The 15,629-nt window shown below is 34.8% G+C and overlaps 2 protein-coding genes and 1 long non-coding RNA gene across 5 annotated transcripts; 2 read left to right on the forward strand and 1 right to left on the reverse strand.

Annotated features, from left to right (window-relative positions):
• The first annotated feature begins 503 nt into the window (after positions 1-503).
• On the forward strand, positions 504-7,187 carry LOC132192798 (aquaporin-4-like). 3 transcript variants are annotated; one of them, XM_059612929.1, is made up of 7 exons: positions 504-845; positions 2,868-3,107; positions 5,342-5,526; positions 5,622-5,765; positions 5,816-6,043; positions 6,314-6,394; positions 6,453-7,187. In XM_059612929.1, the coding sequence occupies exons 1-7, from the start codon at positions 755-757 to the stop codon at positions 6,600-6,602; spliced, it is 1,119 nt and encodes a 372-aa protein (XP_059468912.1). In that variant the 5' UTR covers positions 504-754; the 3' UTR covers positions 6,603-7,187. The 3 variants fall into 3 exon arrangements, with proteins under 3 accessions (XP_059468912.1, XP_059468915.1, XP_059468913.1); XM_059612930.1 differs by lacking the exon at positions 504-845 and adding an exon at positions 2,265-2,411; XM_059612932.1 differs by lacking the exon at positions 2,868-3,107 and having other exon boundaries at positions 515-845.
• Positions 7,188-7,321: 134 nt separating this feature from the next.
• LOC132205698 (uncharacterized) lies at positions 7,322-13,896 on the forward strand. Its single transcript, XM_059634947.1, has 11 exons — positions 7,322-7,563; positions 9,880-10,049; positions 10,101-10,244; positions 11,130-11,354; positions 11,422-11,502; positions 11,561-11,691; positions 12,616-12,826; positions 12,931-13,074; positions 13,165-13,389; positions 13,452-13,532; positions 13,724-13,896. Exons 2-11 carry the CDS (start codon positions 9,885-9,887, stop codon positions 13,859-13,861), a joined length of 1,545 nt encoding a protein of 514 aa, XP_059490930.1. The 5' UTR covers positions 7,322-7,563; positions 9,880-9,884; the 3' UTR covers positions 13,862-13,896.
• Positions 13,897-14,441: 545 nt separating this feature from the next.
• Positions 14,442-15,486, reverse strand: LOC132192802 (uncharacterized). The gene is made up of 3 exons (XR_009441370.1): positions 14,917-15,486; positions 14,690-14,739; positions 14,442-14,580 (listed from the first exon to the last, which is right to left on the reverse strand). It is a non-coding gene; the product is annotated as an uncharacterized LOC132192802 (long non-coding RNA).
• Positions 15,487-15,629: the final 143 nt, after the last annotated feature.

A 15,629-nucleotide genomic window follows, 5' to 3' on the forward strand; every position in this document is an offset into this window, starting at 1 on the left:
GTATTGTGAATATTATTCTACAGTTTAATTGAAGAAAAACAATATCCCCTAAAATGAAACAAAATCTCATAAACAGTAAGTAATGCATGTAAAAAAATTAAAAAAATGATAAATTTTGAAGCATAAAGTTTTGTTCAAAAATACGGAAAATATTCATTCAAATGTACATAACAAAGGAAGAAATAAAAATTATTTTGTCTCTAATTGATTTAGACGAATTAATTCCAGCTCATAAAATTAAATTAAGCTGAAAAAAAAGAAACAAGTATTGAGAATAATATTATTTTTATCTAGTGAATCATACCTCGATTGTAAACTTTTTGAACACTTTTGTCAATACGACAAGGACTCTGATAATGATTGTTGACTCAATTGGTGGTGTTGGATTCATCTAGCAAATTAGTCCCTCTCGCGACTTGGGTCGGCATATTATAAATTGATTTGATATCCGTGGCGGCTACTTTGGAAGCGCTGGTCCCTCTTCTCATTATAGAGCCAAATATTGACCGGCAAGGGGCAGATTGGTGTCACATTGTCAGTCGCAGCCAGTCCTCGAAAATAGTTTATTGTAAAAGTGCACCCAAGGAAATCGGTGCGCTGCTGATTGAGGAGAGAAATATGGCCGGTGGCGACGATTCGATTGTTGTCGATTCCGAGAAGCAGGAGACTGTTTTAACTATTACTAACTAACGACCCAGGGCGGTGCTTTTTCGAGTACAAAGTTATTCTACGCATTGCATAGTGTTGATGCACAATGAAGAAAATGCGACCGTCCAAGAAGGTTCTTTGCAAGCAAATGTCGACCCACTCTCTGCACCCCCTGGTCGGGAAGACCAATTACAAAGGTGAGATTTTTGCATTTTCCTAAAAAAATTACTCTGTTTCCGGCAGTTGATTGAAATTGATTAAACTCAGCTTCTGTGTATAAAAATAAAAATAATTGAGAGTTGAACCGCGCTGCTGACGTGGTGCGCGCGGTCAAAGGGCAAACGGCAGCAGCTTCCAAGACGGATGAAGGGAATCAAGAGTGCAGTTGGTTCTGCTCATTATCTTTTCTTTGTCTTAATTTTCCCCAGACACGAATGACGCACTACTTCTTGCTGCTTCTTTTAAGACCATTTTTAATGTCTGTCGCATCATTTTGAAAAAGATGAAAATAAATTTTGAACCCCTACCGACATTTAATGTGAAGTAAAATAAAAAAAAATCTAGCTCTCATTATACACTGACAAAATCTCCAACCACAATAGTTGGGACGAGTGATTTAGCATGTGATTGTGGCGCAAATGCAAGCCGTTATTATGAGTGTGGGGCTTCAATTGAATTAAATTACTGGCCAGCGAACAAAAAAGTTGCAGAGGGGAATATTTTAAAGGCTGCTTGAAAGCAACGCACTGTATACAAGCTAAGAATATAATTTTTTTGTTATAAATATTTAACGGTGTAGGAAAAATATAATAACTAAATATTGCAATCTGATTTTACTTAATTGAGCAGAAGATTAATATATTAATGTATGTATTTAAAAATGAACAATCAAAATTAAACTATTTATTCAAGCTCAGGAATCGCATCAAGAAAATGAAAATGCAGATTACGAGAGGAATTTACGACTGTGTTATTTATGGCGCCGAGTGTTATTGTTGCTTTCGGGCAGGGAGCAGTACGGCGCAATAAAATTAACAGATCATGCTGGTGGTTTATTTTTAAAAGAATAATATTTGATATTTAATATTTATTTGCTGCAAGAAGTTCCCAATATAATAATGGATTAAAATTATCAATTGTTGTTGTGTAAATTTCAAATGATAAATAATTAAACTTGCTGCTAGTCAAGGCTCATATAAAAATATTTCCGGTACTTTTAGGTTTTCAGATTTTTAACATCACTAAAATCCCCCTTCTGTTATAAGAAGTTTGGAAAAAGCGGTTATTTATTTCAGAAAGTCCACTTTTGTCAACTTTTAATATTTATATCCTGTTTTAACTTTTTCAGAAAAATTAGTTCATTGCATTATAAAAAACTGCTTATTTTTAATACAAAAACCACTACCTTATTTTAACAGTTCCTGGCTTTGTGGAATGATTGTGCATAATTATGATTGTTATTTTGCACATAGAGTTGAATATAAACATATATTAAGATGTTTAAATTTTGTTATAATATTTTAAGTGTTTCCTGCTCCCTGTTTTTGCTATTAAGTTCTCTCGTTCATAGAGAGCAAAATACCGTGGCAAGTTTAATTGGCGGCCCAATGGGAGCACCTCAGACCAACTGCTCTCAAATCCCACAGATCTAATCTGACAGACAGACACAATCAGTCTGCTGCAGCCGGTCTTCTGTTTCGCGCATCAATAATTTCTGTTCCTTTATTCTGGACAAAATAGGAGGATAAATAGGATCTTGAGAGGTGATAAAATTGCTTTTTTCAATTTCTACAAATCAAACAAGTGTAATACAAAATTAAAGGTTTTTTTTTTAATATATAAAAAATGTACTTATCAATTTAAAAGTTTATATGGCTTCGAAGCATATTGAATTTTAAATATTTTAAAGTTTTTTTTCCTTTTTAATATTTTTATATTATTATACTGTGTGTGCACTTGTGCGTGTTTTTATTAATGTTTGTCATGAAGTTAGTACAATTATTGAGCTTAATCATATTATGATGTTATTCAACATGTTTATTTGAGGCCACTGACACCGCGTGGCTATCAGCCTTTCCAATATCCAAAGCTAATAATCAAGTTATTAGTCCAAGTGCACGGATAGATAAGAAAACAAAACACCAGTTCCGTGAAGATATTATGTACTTTTCTGGATCAAAACAAAAACAAACCTTTTCTCCCTTTTGATATTTTTCTAGTCAGCAGCATCCCCATCATCTGTAGGACCTGTAGGTGTCCAAGAGCCATTATGATTGAGCGGGAGGAACTGATCGGGGGGCCACCGGCCGCCCCCGTGGGTACCCCGACGGCGGCACCGATGACGGCCCCCGCGAAGAGCAGGGGTTATCGCGTGGTGGCTGCCAGAGCAGCGAAGGAGACGCTTTTCTTCGCGCACTGCGCCTCCACTAGCCAGACGCTCCGCATGACCAGAGGCAAAGGTAACAAGACGAGATTTCATAGAAACATTAATTAGGGTGCTAGCCTAATTAATCGTGTCATGAGAGTAACCCCAGGCGTTGACTTCCCATCTTGAATAGGGTTTTTAAAACTTCCAGGTAATTTTATTTCTTTTATGATTAAATCCCATTTTTACCTGTTTCTTGCACATCTTTAAAAAAAAAAATATTAAATTTTAATTATTTTGCTTGTTGGTATCATTGTTTCTTGGGTTCACAAAATTCTCTCATGAAATAAATTCTTTCAAAATAAACAATAATAAAGACAACACATTAAAGAGTCAGTAATTTAATAAAAGAACCAAAAAATTTCAATTAAATGTTCATTATTTATAAATCATAATTCATTTTTCAAACCATCACACTTTAAAATCTCCAGGGATAAAAAATATTTTTTCAGCTTATAATGAAGTGACATTAAATTGTGAGTCTAAACAATTTTTATGTACATATTCATATCTCTTCTGGCCACCTTATCACATGCACAGGCGTGATTTCCGAACAATATACGTCATGCACCTCTCTAGTATTTTGTAATAAAGCAAATATTCGCTTTATTCTTGATGTTTGATGAAGTTTTCATTGAAGAAAACCTTGTTTCTAAATTCATAAAAATATAAAAACCTTTCTTGCTCTTACATTGGCATAATTACGAGAGATTGCTTGGGTCAAAGGGTGAGAGCGGTTAGATTTTGCGCTCTCATTTTTAGCCGGTCAAAGACAAACAAATTTTTTTATCATCAGCTTATTAGGGGCATTAACTGTCTCAAAAGCTAACTGTGCTCTAAATTTTTAAATTTCAAGACCATATAGCAAAATTTTGCCACGTTTGTAACACAAAAGCCCGTAATCAATTTGCTAAACTGCGGTTTGGTCTTATTTCTGAATTACACACGACCGCTACTATATCACTAACTGTACAGTTGAATGGCCCTCAGAAACCAGGGTCAAATCCCAATTAAAGAAGGGTTGGTGCTGCAAACTCAATCGAGGTAACACCGAAATTGTACTCACACCTGCGACGACAAATAAGGTGGCGCAATTAATTCGGTATTTGCGCAGCGTGTCTCTGGTTAATTGAGAAACGCACATACTTTTTTATCTGCACGTGAGAGCAACAGGTGTTCAAAGCCAAATGAGGGAGGCGACTCTACTTGCACCACATTTAGATAAATTCTTATCAACAGAGTTTATACCTTAAATAATTAAGTCATTCTTGAGAATTCTGTACATAAAATTTAAAATTTTATCATGTTTAAATTTTTCTGAAATTTAATTTATAAAATTTAATTTTGAATGTGCTGATTAATATCGATGAAAAAGTCATTTTCTTCTTTAAGTTGTAAAGACAAAGTCGTTTTTAAAATAGTAAAAGCTAATAATTTAATTTATGATTGCACTAATTACAAAAAAAAATGTAAAAATTAATTTTATAATTCTTAAAAAATAAAAATAAAATCAGTTACTTGAAATTTGCAATAAAATTTATATCAAATATGAGTAAAACTTAAAATTTAACAACAAAAATTAACATAATTAAAAAAAAAATATATATAAAAAAGTTTTTAATTAATACATTTGTCTTCGAATTATAATATTTAGCTTAACGTGCAAAGATCCATTAATAGAGTGAACTGGAGTGAACTTTCGGATTATTGAAGAAAAAGTAAATATTTTTTGAAAAAGTTTTTCCACCAGTCTAATAATGACTACATATTAATAAATAAAGTTAGAGTCTCTGTTCCAATTTTATCATTGCATTATTTGTCGTTATTGCAAATTCAGATTGAGATAAGCGGCGGCTAGTATGAAGGGACTTGACGCACGTGACTCACAAATAGCATGGGTGGATCAGGCAGGAGTTATTAGTGCACAAAGCGGCATGCTGGTGATGTTTAATTCAGCAGAGTTCTTTCGGGCGTGGGGAAATTCATAAACGGTCCTGTCCGCATCTCTTGATCGACTCCCTATTCTAAATGCGCTGCAATTACCATAGCCTAAACTTCGGCAAATATACACCTCACATGCTTAGCAAATTTTCGTCGAGGAGATAAATTTCATGAGATGGTTGGGCTAATAAATAAATATTTAACACTGCAGAAAAATATTAATTATTATATATTTTGATCTCTTTTAAACACACTGCCGGACCAGAAAATAAAATGTTTATGCTCTGATTTTATAAAATATTGATAAATTTTTGCAATTTTTTTTAGACTTGAAGCAAACTTCATTGGACATGCGTGTGGTGCGGGTGGCCGTTGCGGAATTTCTGGCCACAGCTATCCTCGTGGGGGTCGGCTGTGCCGGCTGCACAAATGCCCTTTCTCACGATAAGGGCAATTTTTCGTCTTTCACGTCTGCCCTAGGATTTGGACTCACCGTCGGAATACTTGTCCAGGTAAAATATTAAAAAAAAATTTATAATAAACAATTGATAATATTTAAAAAATGTATTAAATTAAAAAAAAAAATTACTAAAAAAACTATTTTAAGGTATTTGGCCACATAAGTGGAGCGCATTTGAACCCTGCAGTGACAATTTGTGCTGCAATTCTGCAAGCAATTGAGGCCAAAATGATGCTCGTCTACATCCCTGCACAAGTTTTGGGCGCCACGGCAGGATTTGGAATTCTCAGAGTAAAATTTTCTGAATAAAATATTTTCGATTTCAAAATTGCGGTCTCTAGTTAGTGACGCCTTTGAGTATAATTTTGGAGGACTCGCACCACGAGAATGGTTTCTGCACAACCGTTCCAAACGCCGAGCTTTCTTTATCGGACGCCTTTTGCTCAGAATTTGTGGCCACCGCACTGCTCATTCTGCTGGTGTGCGCGTCCTGGGATTCGAAGAACCCAAACTGCCAAAATCTACCCACACAGTTTGCTTTGGGCATAACAGGGATAGGCATGATATTTGTAAGTTTGATTCTTTGTTTAGCAATTAGAAATAATCGTAAAAATGGTCATTGAAGAACAGTGAAATTATGCAACCTGCACTGCATCAGAGTTCAGCACGATGCCTTTCCATATGTACATTCATCATATTATGTATTTTTTCTTATTGTATAATAATGATCTATCAAATTAATATCTCAATGACGCCCATCCCCAATTTTAATTAAAATCTTGCATTAAAAAATAAAATTTTTATTGTGCTCTTTACATTTTATTTTTAAACTTTATCAGGGCCCTCGGAGTGGTTCCAGTATGAACCCAGCAAGGTCATTTGGTCCCGCCGTTTGGAACGGAGTTTGGACAAGTCATTGGGTAAAAGTTTTACTGTCTCAATGTTTGACACTTTTTTACAATTTATTTTAATATATAGCTATACTGGTTGGCACCAATTTTGTCTGCAATTTTGACGACAACCCTCTACAAAACTGTTTTCGGATTCGGACAGCTTGAGAAGGAGGAGGAAATTGACACAAATGAAATGGAGGACTTGGGAATCACAAACAACCATTCCGAAGCGTGAAATTCTAACTTTTTGCAATTTTTTAAAGCCACATGTGCTACGAGTCGTGGTGTTGGTGAAAAACGTTTTATCTTCACCGTACCAAAATCAAATGTTCGATACGCTTCTGACGCTCTTGGACAGGCAAATGTACGTAAAATCAAAGTTCCAGTGAATATTGTGTGTGCAAAAAATGCTGTGCAAAATTATTAGAAAATTTTGTAAATTGAAAGCAATAATTTTAAGTTTATACTATATTTAATTTTTACTTAAATCTAAAATAATAGTTACCAACAATTAGTTTTTTTATAAATAAATTTAAAGTTTTTATTAGTGAAAGTTGCCCTATTTTCTATGACAGCTCAAAACTGAAGTTTTGAAAACATGTTTTTTTTTATTATTAATTTGCACAAAAAAAGCTGTGAATTTGAGACTTAAACTTGGAAAAAATATGTAGTAAATTGCTTCTAGCTATATTCTAAATTTCTGACGCTGAAGTGTTGCTTTTGAATCTTGCTATGAATCTGTGTGTAAATAATTATATCCTCCTTTGCCGAGCTGAACTCGACCTTAAGAATAAAAATACGAAACCGAAATAAAACTCAATCACGGTCGCTTTTTTGTTTAAATCGATCGTTTGCCCCTCCTCTATAGGCTGGACTTTGCACGAAAAGCGGCCGAAATTGGGTCGAAATGTGCATTATTTGATGATAGCAGAGCAGCCGGCGGCGCGCGCCTCTCATTCATTTTGACTTTTATTTGGCTCCTTGTCAACCAGAGACGCACATTTAGGTCTCGGTGCCCGCAATCTTTCTGCGACCAGTGGGAGGCAATAATTTGAATCTTACACGGTGTTTGCGCCATTGCTTGAATAACGGGGGGATAAGTTGCTGGCAGGTGACCAGAACAACACCAAAGTGCATCACAAGTGCATCTGCCGCGAACAGAGAAACAAGCAGAATCTATATTCAAGTTGAAAAATGTAAGTTAATATTTATTAAAAAAATCTATTTCCATTTTTTTTCTATTGCTGATAAATTTTAAATTTGCAAGCCTTTAAACAAAATGATGGATTCAGGTAAGAATAAGGGATGAATAAATATTGAATAACTGCTTGAAAAAATGCAAAGAGTTTTGAGTGGAAATAATATTTGAAGTTAAGTCATGCTAATGAAGTCGGATATTATTAAATATAAAATCATTATATTAAACTGATTTTATTTTGCTATAAATGGAGGATCAAAGAAATCTGATTTCCAAATTTACTGCTAAACAATTTTTATAATTTATTGTTTTGAGAAAAAAAAATTGAATTGAATATAATAAAATGGGAAAGAAAATTTTAATTTCTACTCTAATTAAATACAGCTACAATTTTTATGCAAAAATCTTGAAGAGAAATTGGTTTGCTTCATTTTCATTTGCCCATTTTTCAAACCACCTTTAACCATTTGTGCATAACCATTAAAATAATTTTGTTAAAACGTTATTATCTGCTTTGTAACGCACTGACTGCGAAAAGTTTTATCATTTTGTAGGATTATGCAATTTCTGGACAGCATGGGCAAGAAACATGTGTATTGCTGCCATTGCAGGTCAATTGGGTTATCAAAAGCGAAGCAGGTCACAATTTTTTTCGGCGTGAGAGGAGACGATCACCACGTCAGATCCTTTTTTTGAAATTCAAAACGTGAATTTTAAAATTACAACTATCTCTTGAAAGATTGCCAACAGCGTACCACATTACTATGCAATAATTCTCGCGGGAAAACTACCTACGTAAAAATAGAAAATAAATTATGCAGTAAATTTTATTCTCCAAGTCGAAGAGCGTGACGTAGCAAAGCAAAAATAGGCGGTGCAATAAGCCGGAATTTTCTTGCGAGCAGAATAAAAGAAAAATAAAGTAATATCTGGTTTCCTTGCTTGCATTTTTTGTTTCTTTAACTTCGAACGCATGCCAGATGTAACTATAATTTTTGATCTTTGTCAGTAGTTAAGATTAAATAATAAGAATAATCAAATAGTATCAATCAAATGCTGATCTATTGCTTATAATCTAGATAAAAACGTAAATAAGTTGTTCTAAAAAAAATTGGGTCATGCTTCATTCTTTAAACTTGGCCTTATTTGCCATTTTTCGGCAAGATTAAAAAAATCTGAGCACATTTTTTTTTTATCAAAGTGTTTCAATCACTTTTAATTATACCCCATATTAATAATTAAAGTATCCACTCCAATTTTAGATTAAAAAAATAGGAGCAAAAGTTGTTTGTTGCAAATGCCACCGAGAATTCGTGTCAAGTGGCTTTTCAAGATAAATAATGCATTGGCCAGCACTGATTCTCTCGCAAGAATTTCACCCTACAAGTCTTCGGCGCCGCGCCGCCGATTGATTTTAAACTTTGATTTGTGCTGATAAAAATTAGAACCAAGCTAGTTATGTCCCTTCTCTTGTGAAGCGCCAGAATTCATTCTCCACGCAAACAAATGCGATAAGATTTGATTTTTTTATCACCACATATTCCCCTCTATTATTTCTTCCACGTTCTTGGACGATTGTTTGTCAATCAGAAGTATCGATGAGCCAGAGAAAAAGTATGCGCCGATCCACTCATCACTCGGCTTTTTCCGAGCGACCAGTGCATATCTATTTGCATAAGGAGCTCCCTCACGGTTGTTTGTCCACTCGTTAGCCTCCGATAACGCATATATCGAGAGGTAGGAGCCACTCAATCTCATTTGCATTCTAATCCTCTCCAGCGATCGCAAGAACGACCAGACAGCTCGCGACCACAGCAGGTACTTGAAAAGTTGTGAAGCTTGAAATTCGCACCAAAGGATATTAGAAATTTGTGTGATAATATGAATTATTTTATGGTTATTTCATCTTAATAATTATGTAGAAATTCCGAAATTCCTTTACTTTATTAATTGTAAATTTTTTTAAATAATATTTATTTAAATTGGTTCAGTTGATAATGGGATTTCTTATGACAAAACGTTTGATAAAAGTATCAAAGCCAAATTACAATACTTTGCAATATTTACAAGTTATTTATTTTCTTTTAATCTTGATTAAATTTATTTATTTATTTTTGCTCTTTATTAGTTGAATATAATCCGTTTTGAGATTGTGTTGTCATTAGAAAAATTCATCAAGCGATTCACTTTTGCAGTCGGCAGAGTTTGAATTTTGATAATTGACATTGTCTTTGCACTTTAATTTCATTTTCCTTTTCTTAAATTTTGAAACCACAACATATTATATTTTTCATAAAGGTTTTGGTGTTTTCAGCCAAAATGAATCGTTTGGAGGCGATTAGGATAGGAGCGGCTGAATTTCTTGGCACTGCTTTCCTGGTGGCCTTTGGCTGCGCCACATGCACGCAAGCCCTTTCCAAAGAAACCTGGACTATCTTCCATGCGGCCATCGGTTTTGGATTGGTCATCGCCACGATCGTTTTGGTAAACTTGGCAAAAGTTTTCTTTTAAAATTTTGAAAATTATGATTATCAGGTCATTGGACACATCAGCGGGGGTCACATAAACCCTGCCGTGAGCGTCGGAGCCGCCATCCTCCAAGTCATCCACCCCAAAATGCTCCTGGTCTACATCCCTGCGCAGATTTGCGGAGGAATAGCAGGATACGGAATGCTCAAGGTACGAAAGTCTATTTCTTAAATAACAGATTTTGCAATCTAGAAATAGGATAAATGCAAACTCACGTCATTTAATCTCAAAAAGTCTTAGAGATAATCAGAATCTTTTAGTGGAATAAACATTCAAGCAATTCTTCGTTGACCAGAGTTGAGAATTTTATATTGCTCTTTGGCCGTGATTGCAAATTATAAATTATCTGTACCCCAACATGCATTAAGAAAGAGAATCTCTGGTGATCCGTTTAATTACTTGAACCACTTGAGAATGTCACTTGCTACAATTATCTTTCTTGTCTTGTAAATGATCATGATTAATGTGGCTTTGCAACCGTTGCAGGTCAATTTTTATAATGTATTTTGTATTTGATTTAATTTATATTGATAACAAGCACGCTCACTTGGGAGTAAAAGTTATTTAAATCAGTGTTTTTTCCATGAGTCTTTTTCTTAGAAAATAATAGATGAAATTTCCAATTTTCATTTTGGATCAAGTCCACTAACTAAGATATTATGCAAAATTATGACAGAAGAAATATTATTTCCCCATTAAAGAGATTATTATAATTTACGTTTACGCATAAAAATTGAAAAGTTTTATTACCAGTTTTATAAAAGGAATTGGAAACCAATGGGGACCCGATGCAACAATGAAATAAATTTTCATTGTTTGAGGGCCAATCAGAAGCGGTACTTTAAAACTAGTACCGCTTCTGATTGGCTTATAACACATTTCATTGTTGCATCGAGCCTCCATTGTTGGAAACAACTGAAAAAAATTGTTTCATCAGTATAAAATTCATTTGAATTATTTGAATTAAATTATGTTGAAAATTTAAAAATAGATGTATAATTTCTCTTAAATAATTTTTTTTTTTTTAAATTTTAGGCAATGACGACGTCTGATATTCTGTCTGCGGACGGTGGCGCGAATGGTTTCTGCGTTTCCTCGCCAAACCCTGCAATCACCCTGACGCACGCCTTCATGTCGGAATTTTTCGCCACAGCCATGCTCATGCTAGTCGTGTGTGCCGTCTGTGACCAGAGGAATCCAAACAACCAAACTGTCCCTCTGCAGATCGGTCTCGCCATCACCGGACTCGTTTTGGTCATTGTATGTTTAAATTAATTTAATTATTAATTTGGATTTTGAAACTGATTTATATTTTACAATTTTTAAGGGTCACCGCAGCAGCGCGAGCATGAACCCTGCCAGAAGTTTTGGACCTGCTTTCTGGAACAGCTATTACGAAAACCACTGGGTAAAATTATCCGGCTTAAAAAATTTAATATAATTAATAAAATATAATTTGTTTGTAGCTTTACTGGGTGGCTCCCATCTCTGGATCCGCCCTGGCCGCGTTTTTCTACAGGACAGTCTTTGGGTTCAAACATGAGCATGAGACCCACAAGCCTGAGCCCATCCCTCTAGAGGACGTTTCCGATAGGAAGTAGTTTTGCAAAGCAAACTCGCCCATTTTCATCGTGTGTTCTTGGATTTTAACGATTACCGCTTGGACTAATTTTGTAGAATCTCTCAAACGCGCAAAATTGGTCGTTGCGTTTTTCTAACAAAACTGTTGAACAGAAAAAGTGTGTTGATTTTTCAGTCACAAAACCGCATTATAATAAAAGAATTGAAAATACTTTTCTTCATTTTAATTTGTACCTGAAATCAATGAATTTTTTTTTAATTTTTTTCAAATCAATTATAGCATTTTCATTACACATTAAAATTTATTTTACTGCATTATTGTGTTTACACCAGTCTCGAATTAGATTTTTTTTTTTTAAACTGAAGTAAAAAATAAATAACGTAACTCTACATTCTTAATAATTAAACTACCAACTTTCAAAGAAGCCAAAACAAATGCAGCTAGAGAAGAAATAAATTTTGAAGCCCTTAATCTTTACTAATCATTTAAGTTTTGTCTATCAGTATGCATTTTAGGGCCAATTCATAAATATCAGATTTAATTTTTAATTCTTTACAATAGAAATAGGCATGAATAACGTTGATATTAATGTATGCGTGGCAAAATCAGCAGAATGGAAAAAAGCGCAGTTAAAAAAATATATAGAATTTTATATTTGATATTAATAATTTAATATGCAATTTTTCCTGTGGTTTATTTGTTTATTTTTACAATATTGACAACAATGTACAATTTTGAAATTAGATCGTTGAAAATTTTCTCATTTTGCAACAATCAAAAATTGATTGAATTCAAATGGCAGTTGAATTCTCAGTTTGAAGTGTATTGTTCGTGTCATTCGAAAAGAATTCTTCACGCCATAGACTTCTGCAGCGAACTAGGTTTGAATTTAGATAATTTTATTTACATTCCTAATTTCACATTCCTTCTTAATTAGAGTGTTCAAACCTCTATAAATTTTAAAACAATTTTAATGCTTTTAGTCAAAACTCATCGTCAGACGATTAGGATTGCAGCGGCCGAATTCATCGGCACTGCCTTCCTGGTGGCCTTTGGCTGCGCCACATGCTCAAAAGCCATTTCTCAAGAACCCTGGACCATCTTCAACGCGGCCATTGGTTTCGGTTTGATCGTCGCCATGATCGTTCTGGTAAATTTCACGAAAGAATGTTTTGAAATTTTGAAAAATTTGGCCGAAAATTCGCAAAAGAATGTTTTAAATTTGAAAATTGATCTTAAAATTTGCGAACATAGGTCATCGGACACATCAGCGGGGGTCACATCAACCCTGCCGTGAGTGTTGGAGCCGCCATCCTCGAAGTCATCCAAACCAAAATGCTCATGGTCTACATCCCTGCGCAGATCTGCGGAGGAATAGCAGGATACGGAATGCTCATGGTAAAAAATTTATTTCTTTAAGATAACAAAAAAATTGCTTCTTTAGAGATGTGAATTTGATATATATTATTTTCCTTTTCAATTTTATAGGCAATGACGACGTCTGATATTCTGTCTGCTGATGGTGGCGCGAATGGTTTCTGCGTTTCCTCACCAAACTCTGCAGTCACCCTGACGAACGCCTTCATGTCCGAATTTTTCGCCACGGCCATGCTCATGCTGGTCGTGTGCGCCGTCTGTGACCAGAGGAGCCCCCACAACCAAACCGTTCCTCTGCAGATCGGTCTCGCCATCACAGGACTCGTTTTAGTCATTGTATGTTTAAAACAATTTCATTTTTTATGTATATATTTACAACTGGATTTTTATTATAAAAGGGTCACCGCAGCAGCGCGAGCATGAACCCTGCAAGGAGTTTGGGACCCGCTATCTGGAACAACCATTACGAAAACCACTGGGTAAATTTATTTGACTGAAAAATTTGCAGTATAAAGTTTATTTTATGAAAATGAGGAAGTTGGACTTGTCCTCGTATTTTTAAAAACAAATTTTCTACAACGAGGACAAGCCCGACTTCTTCATTTCCATGATCATCTCCTTAAGTGTCAACTTGTTCAAAAAAATTTGATTTAATAATTTTCTTTACCAGTTGTACTGGGTGGCTCCCATCGCTGGATCTGCCCTGGCCGCGTTTTTCTACAGGCTGGTCTTTGGATTCGAGCATGAGAAAAAGATCCTGCACAAGCCCAAGCCTGCTCCTCTGGAGGACATAGCGGAGAGGAAGTAACTCGGCAAAAACAAGCTTGCCCATTTTCATCACGTGTTCTTAACTTTTAATAATTATTACCGCGTAGACTTGTTTCCTAAAACGCGCAAAACTGGTCGTTCTAACAAAGCTGTTATGTTGAATAAAATAAGTGAATCGTTATTCATTAAAAAACCGCTTTAAATATTGGGTTCAATGTAAATGACGACAAAATTTTAATTTTTAGTATTACTTCTGACACCTTGACGTTGTTGTTTTGAACGGTTAAAATTAGTAATTTTGCATTTTTTCTATGTAAGAAGCTTTTTAATCTACAAATTTATAAAACTACATTGATATTTTTCCATAATTAAACTGTTTATTTCAAACGAGCATTAATGCAATGCAGGGTAAAAAATAAATTAAGATTCCCCAAGTCTTACGGGTTAAATTTTATAATTTACAATAGATCTTAAAATCGAAGATAATAAGGCTTGAGAAACGTATCGTTGGAAAAATCGTTCAAAATTAGTTCAATTAAGGAAATCATTCACGTGCTACAATAAATAATGATGACTACGGATACAAGTTCAATTAATTAAATTATTGTTAAAAATCTTACCTCCGCTCATTTATGCACAACAAAAATATCGTTATTACATTTTCATTTCCTTTCAATTCAATCTTTCCCGAAGCTTTAAAATTTCACGCAAAAATATCTCATGGCGAATCATCAGACGATTTTGTTATTTAAACTGCCTCTGAAAGGTAACAATTACATGTAATAATAATGCATATTGTAATAAACGGATAAAACGCAATTTGCAACTAAATCACTAAAACTGCAGAAAGTTTGCTTTCTGTACTTACGGAAATGAGATGACCTCGAGTCATCCTCCGTGTCCAGACAGCGGACACTCCTAAAAAGAGAGACAGACATGGATGAGATGACCTTTTGTTGTGATTTCCATCTCGAATTTTTCAGAACTAAGAAAAGCCACGACAAAAAATATATTTGAAAAAACATGGTGATATTATGATAATTAAATAATTTATGTTTTGCGTGGGTTCTAAAAAGGATGAATTATGGTACTGACCTTATCAAAGGGCGCATTAATTGATCCATCTTTATCAGTTTTATTGCAGCCCGTAGACTTGCAGAGCGAGCATTCACTGGTGAAATTCCATTCCTCCAAGGCGACCAAGGCTCATCCACAAATTCCACAGTTTCTCTCTATTTCTCCCTTCTCTGTTGTATTTACGGTATTTACTTTGCACATACAAGCAGCAGAATAAGCAGAATTTGTACGTCCAAAAAGAACAAGTTAGAACAGAACACGCGCATGATGATTGATAGGTTTGGTGAGAGTTCATGCAGTGTACGTGTTGATCCCTCCCTTTCCTTTACCCTCCCCACCTGACCTCGTGCACTATTTTTGTATGTGTGTATTTTTCTATTTTCTATTGCTTGCATTGTGAGTCAGCCAGTCAGGTTTTGCATAGTTTTTGTGAGTGAAGTGCGTCTGCTCACGAAGGGCAAAAAACGATCCCAGACTAAATTTGTGAAAAATGACAACGTTGAGCATAAGCAAACGTTAATTATATAGTGCGGTGTGTGTTACGTGTCGTGCCTTAATTCTGGGAAATTCAAGATGGAAATCGCAACAAAAGGTCATCTCATCCATGTCTGTCTCTCTTTTTCTGGAGTGTCTGCTGTCCGGACATGGAGGATGACTCAAGGTCATCATTTCCGTAAGTATAGAAAAATTAATTTTCTGCAGTTTTAGTGGTTAATCCGTTTATTACAATT

This window comes from Neocloeon triangulifer, unplaced genomic scaffold (genome assembly GCF_031216515.1).
Source record: "Neocloeon triangulifer isolate White Clay Creek 2 clone unplaced genomic scaffold, ASM3121651v1 ptg000003l, whole genome shotgun sequence".
Classification (NCBI taxonomy): Eukaryota; Metazoa; Arthropoda; class Insecta; order Ephemeroptera; family Baetidae; genus Neocloeon; species Neocloeon triangulifer.

Excerpts from the sequence above, each read along its gene's own strand:
- LOC132192798 (XM_059612929.1), top strand. The coding sequence starts at position 755 with ATGAAGAAAATGCGACCGTCCAAGAAGGTTCTTTGCAAGCAAATGTCG. Across the intron at positions 3,108-5,341 it reads CCGCATGACCAGAGGCAAAG|ACTTGAAGCAAACTTCATTG; the intron begins GTAACAAGACGA and ends AATTTTTTTTAG. Across the intron at positions 6,044-6,313 it reads CAGGGATAGGCATGATATTT|GGCCCTCGGAGTGGTTCCAG; the intron begins GTAAGTTTGATT and ends AAACTTTATCAG.
- LOC132205698 (XM_059634947.1), top strand. The coding sequence starts at position 9,885 with ATGAATCGTTTGGAGGCGATTAGGATAGGAGCGGCTGAATTTCTTGGC. Across the intron at positions 13,075-13,164 it reads CAGGATACGGAATGCTCATG|GCAATGACGACGTCTGATAT; the intron begins GTAAAAAATTTA and ends TCAATTTTATAG. Across the intron at positions 13,390-13,451 it reads CAGGACTCGTTTTAGTCATT|GGTCACCGCAGCAGCGCGAG; the intron begins GTATGTTTAAAA and ends TTATTATAAAAG.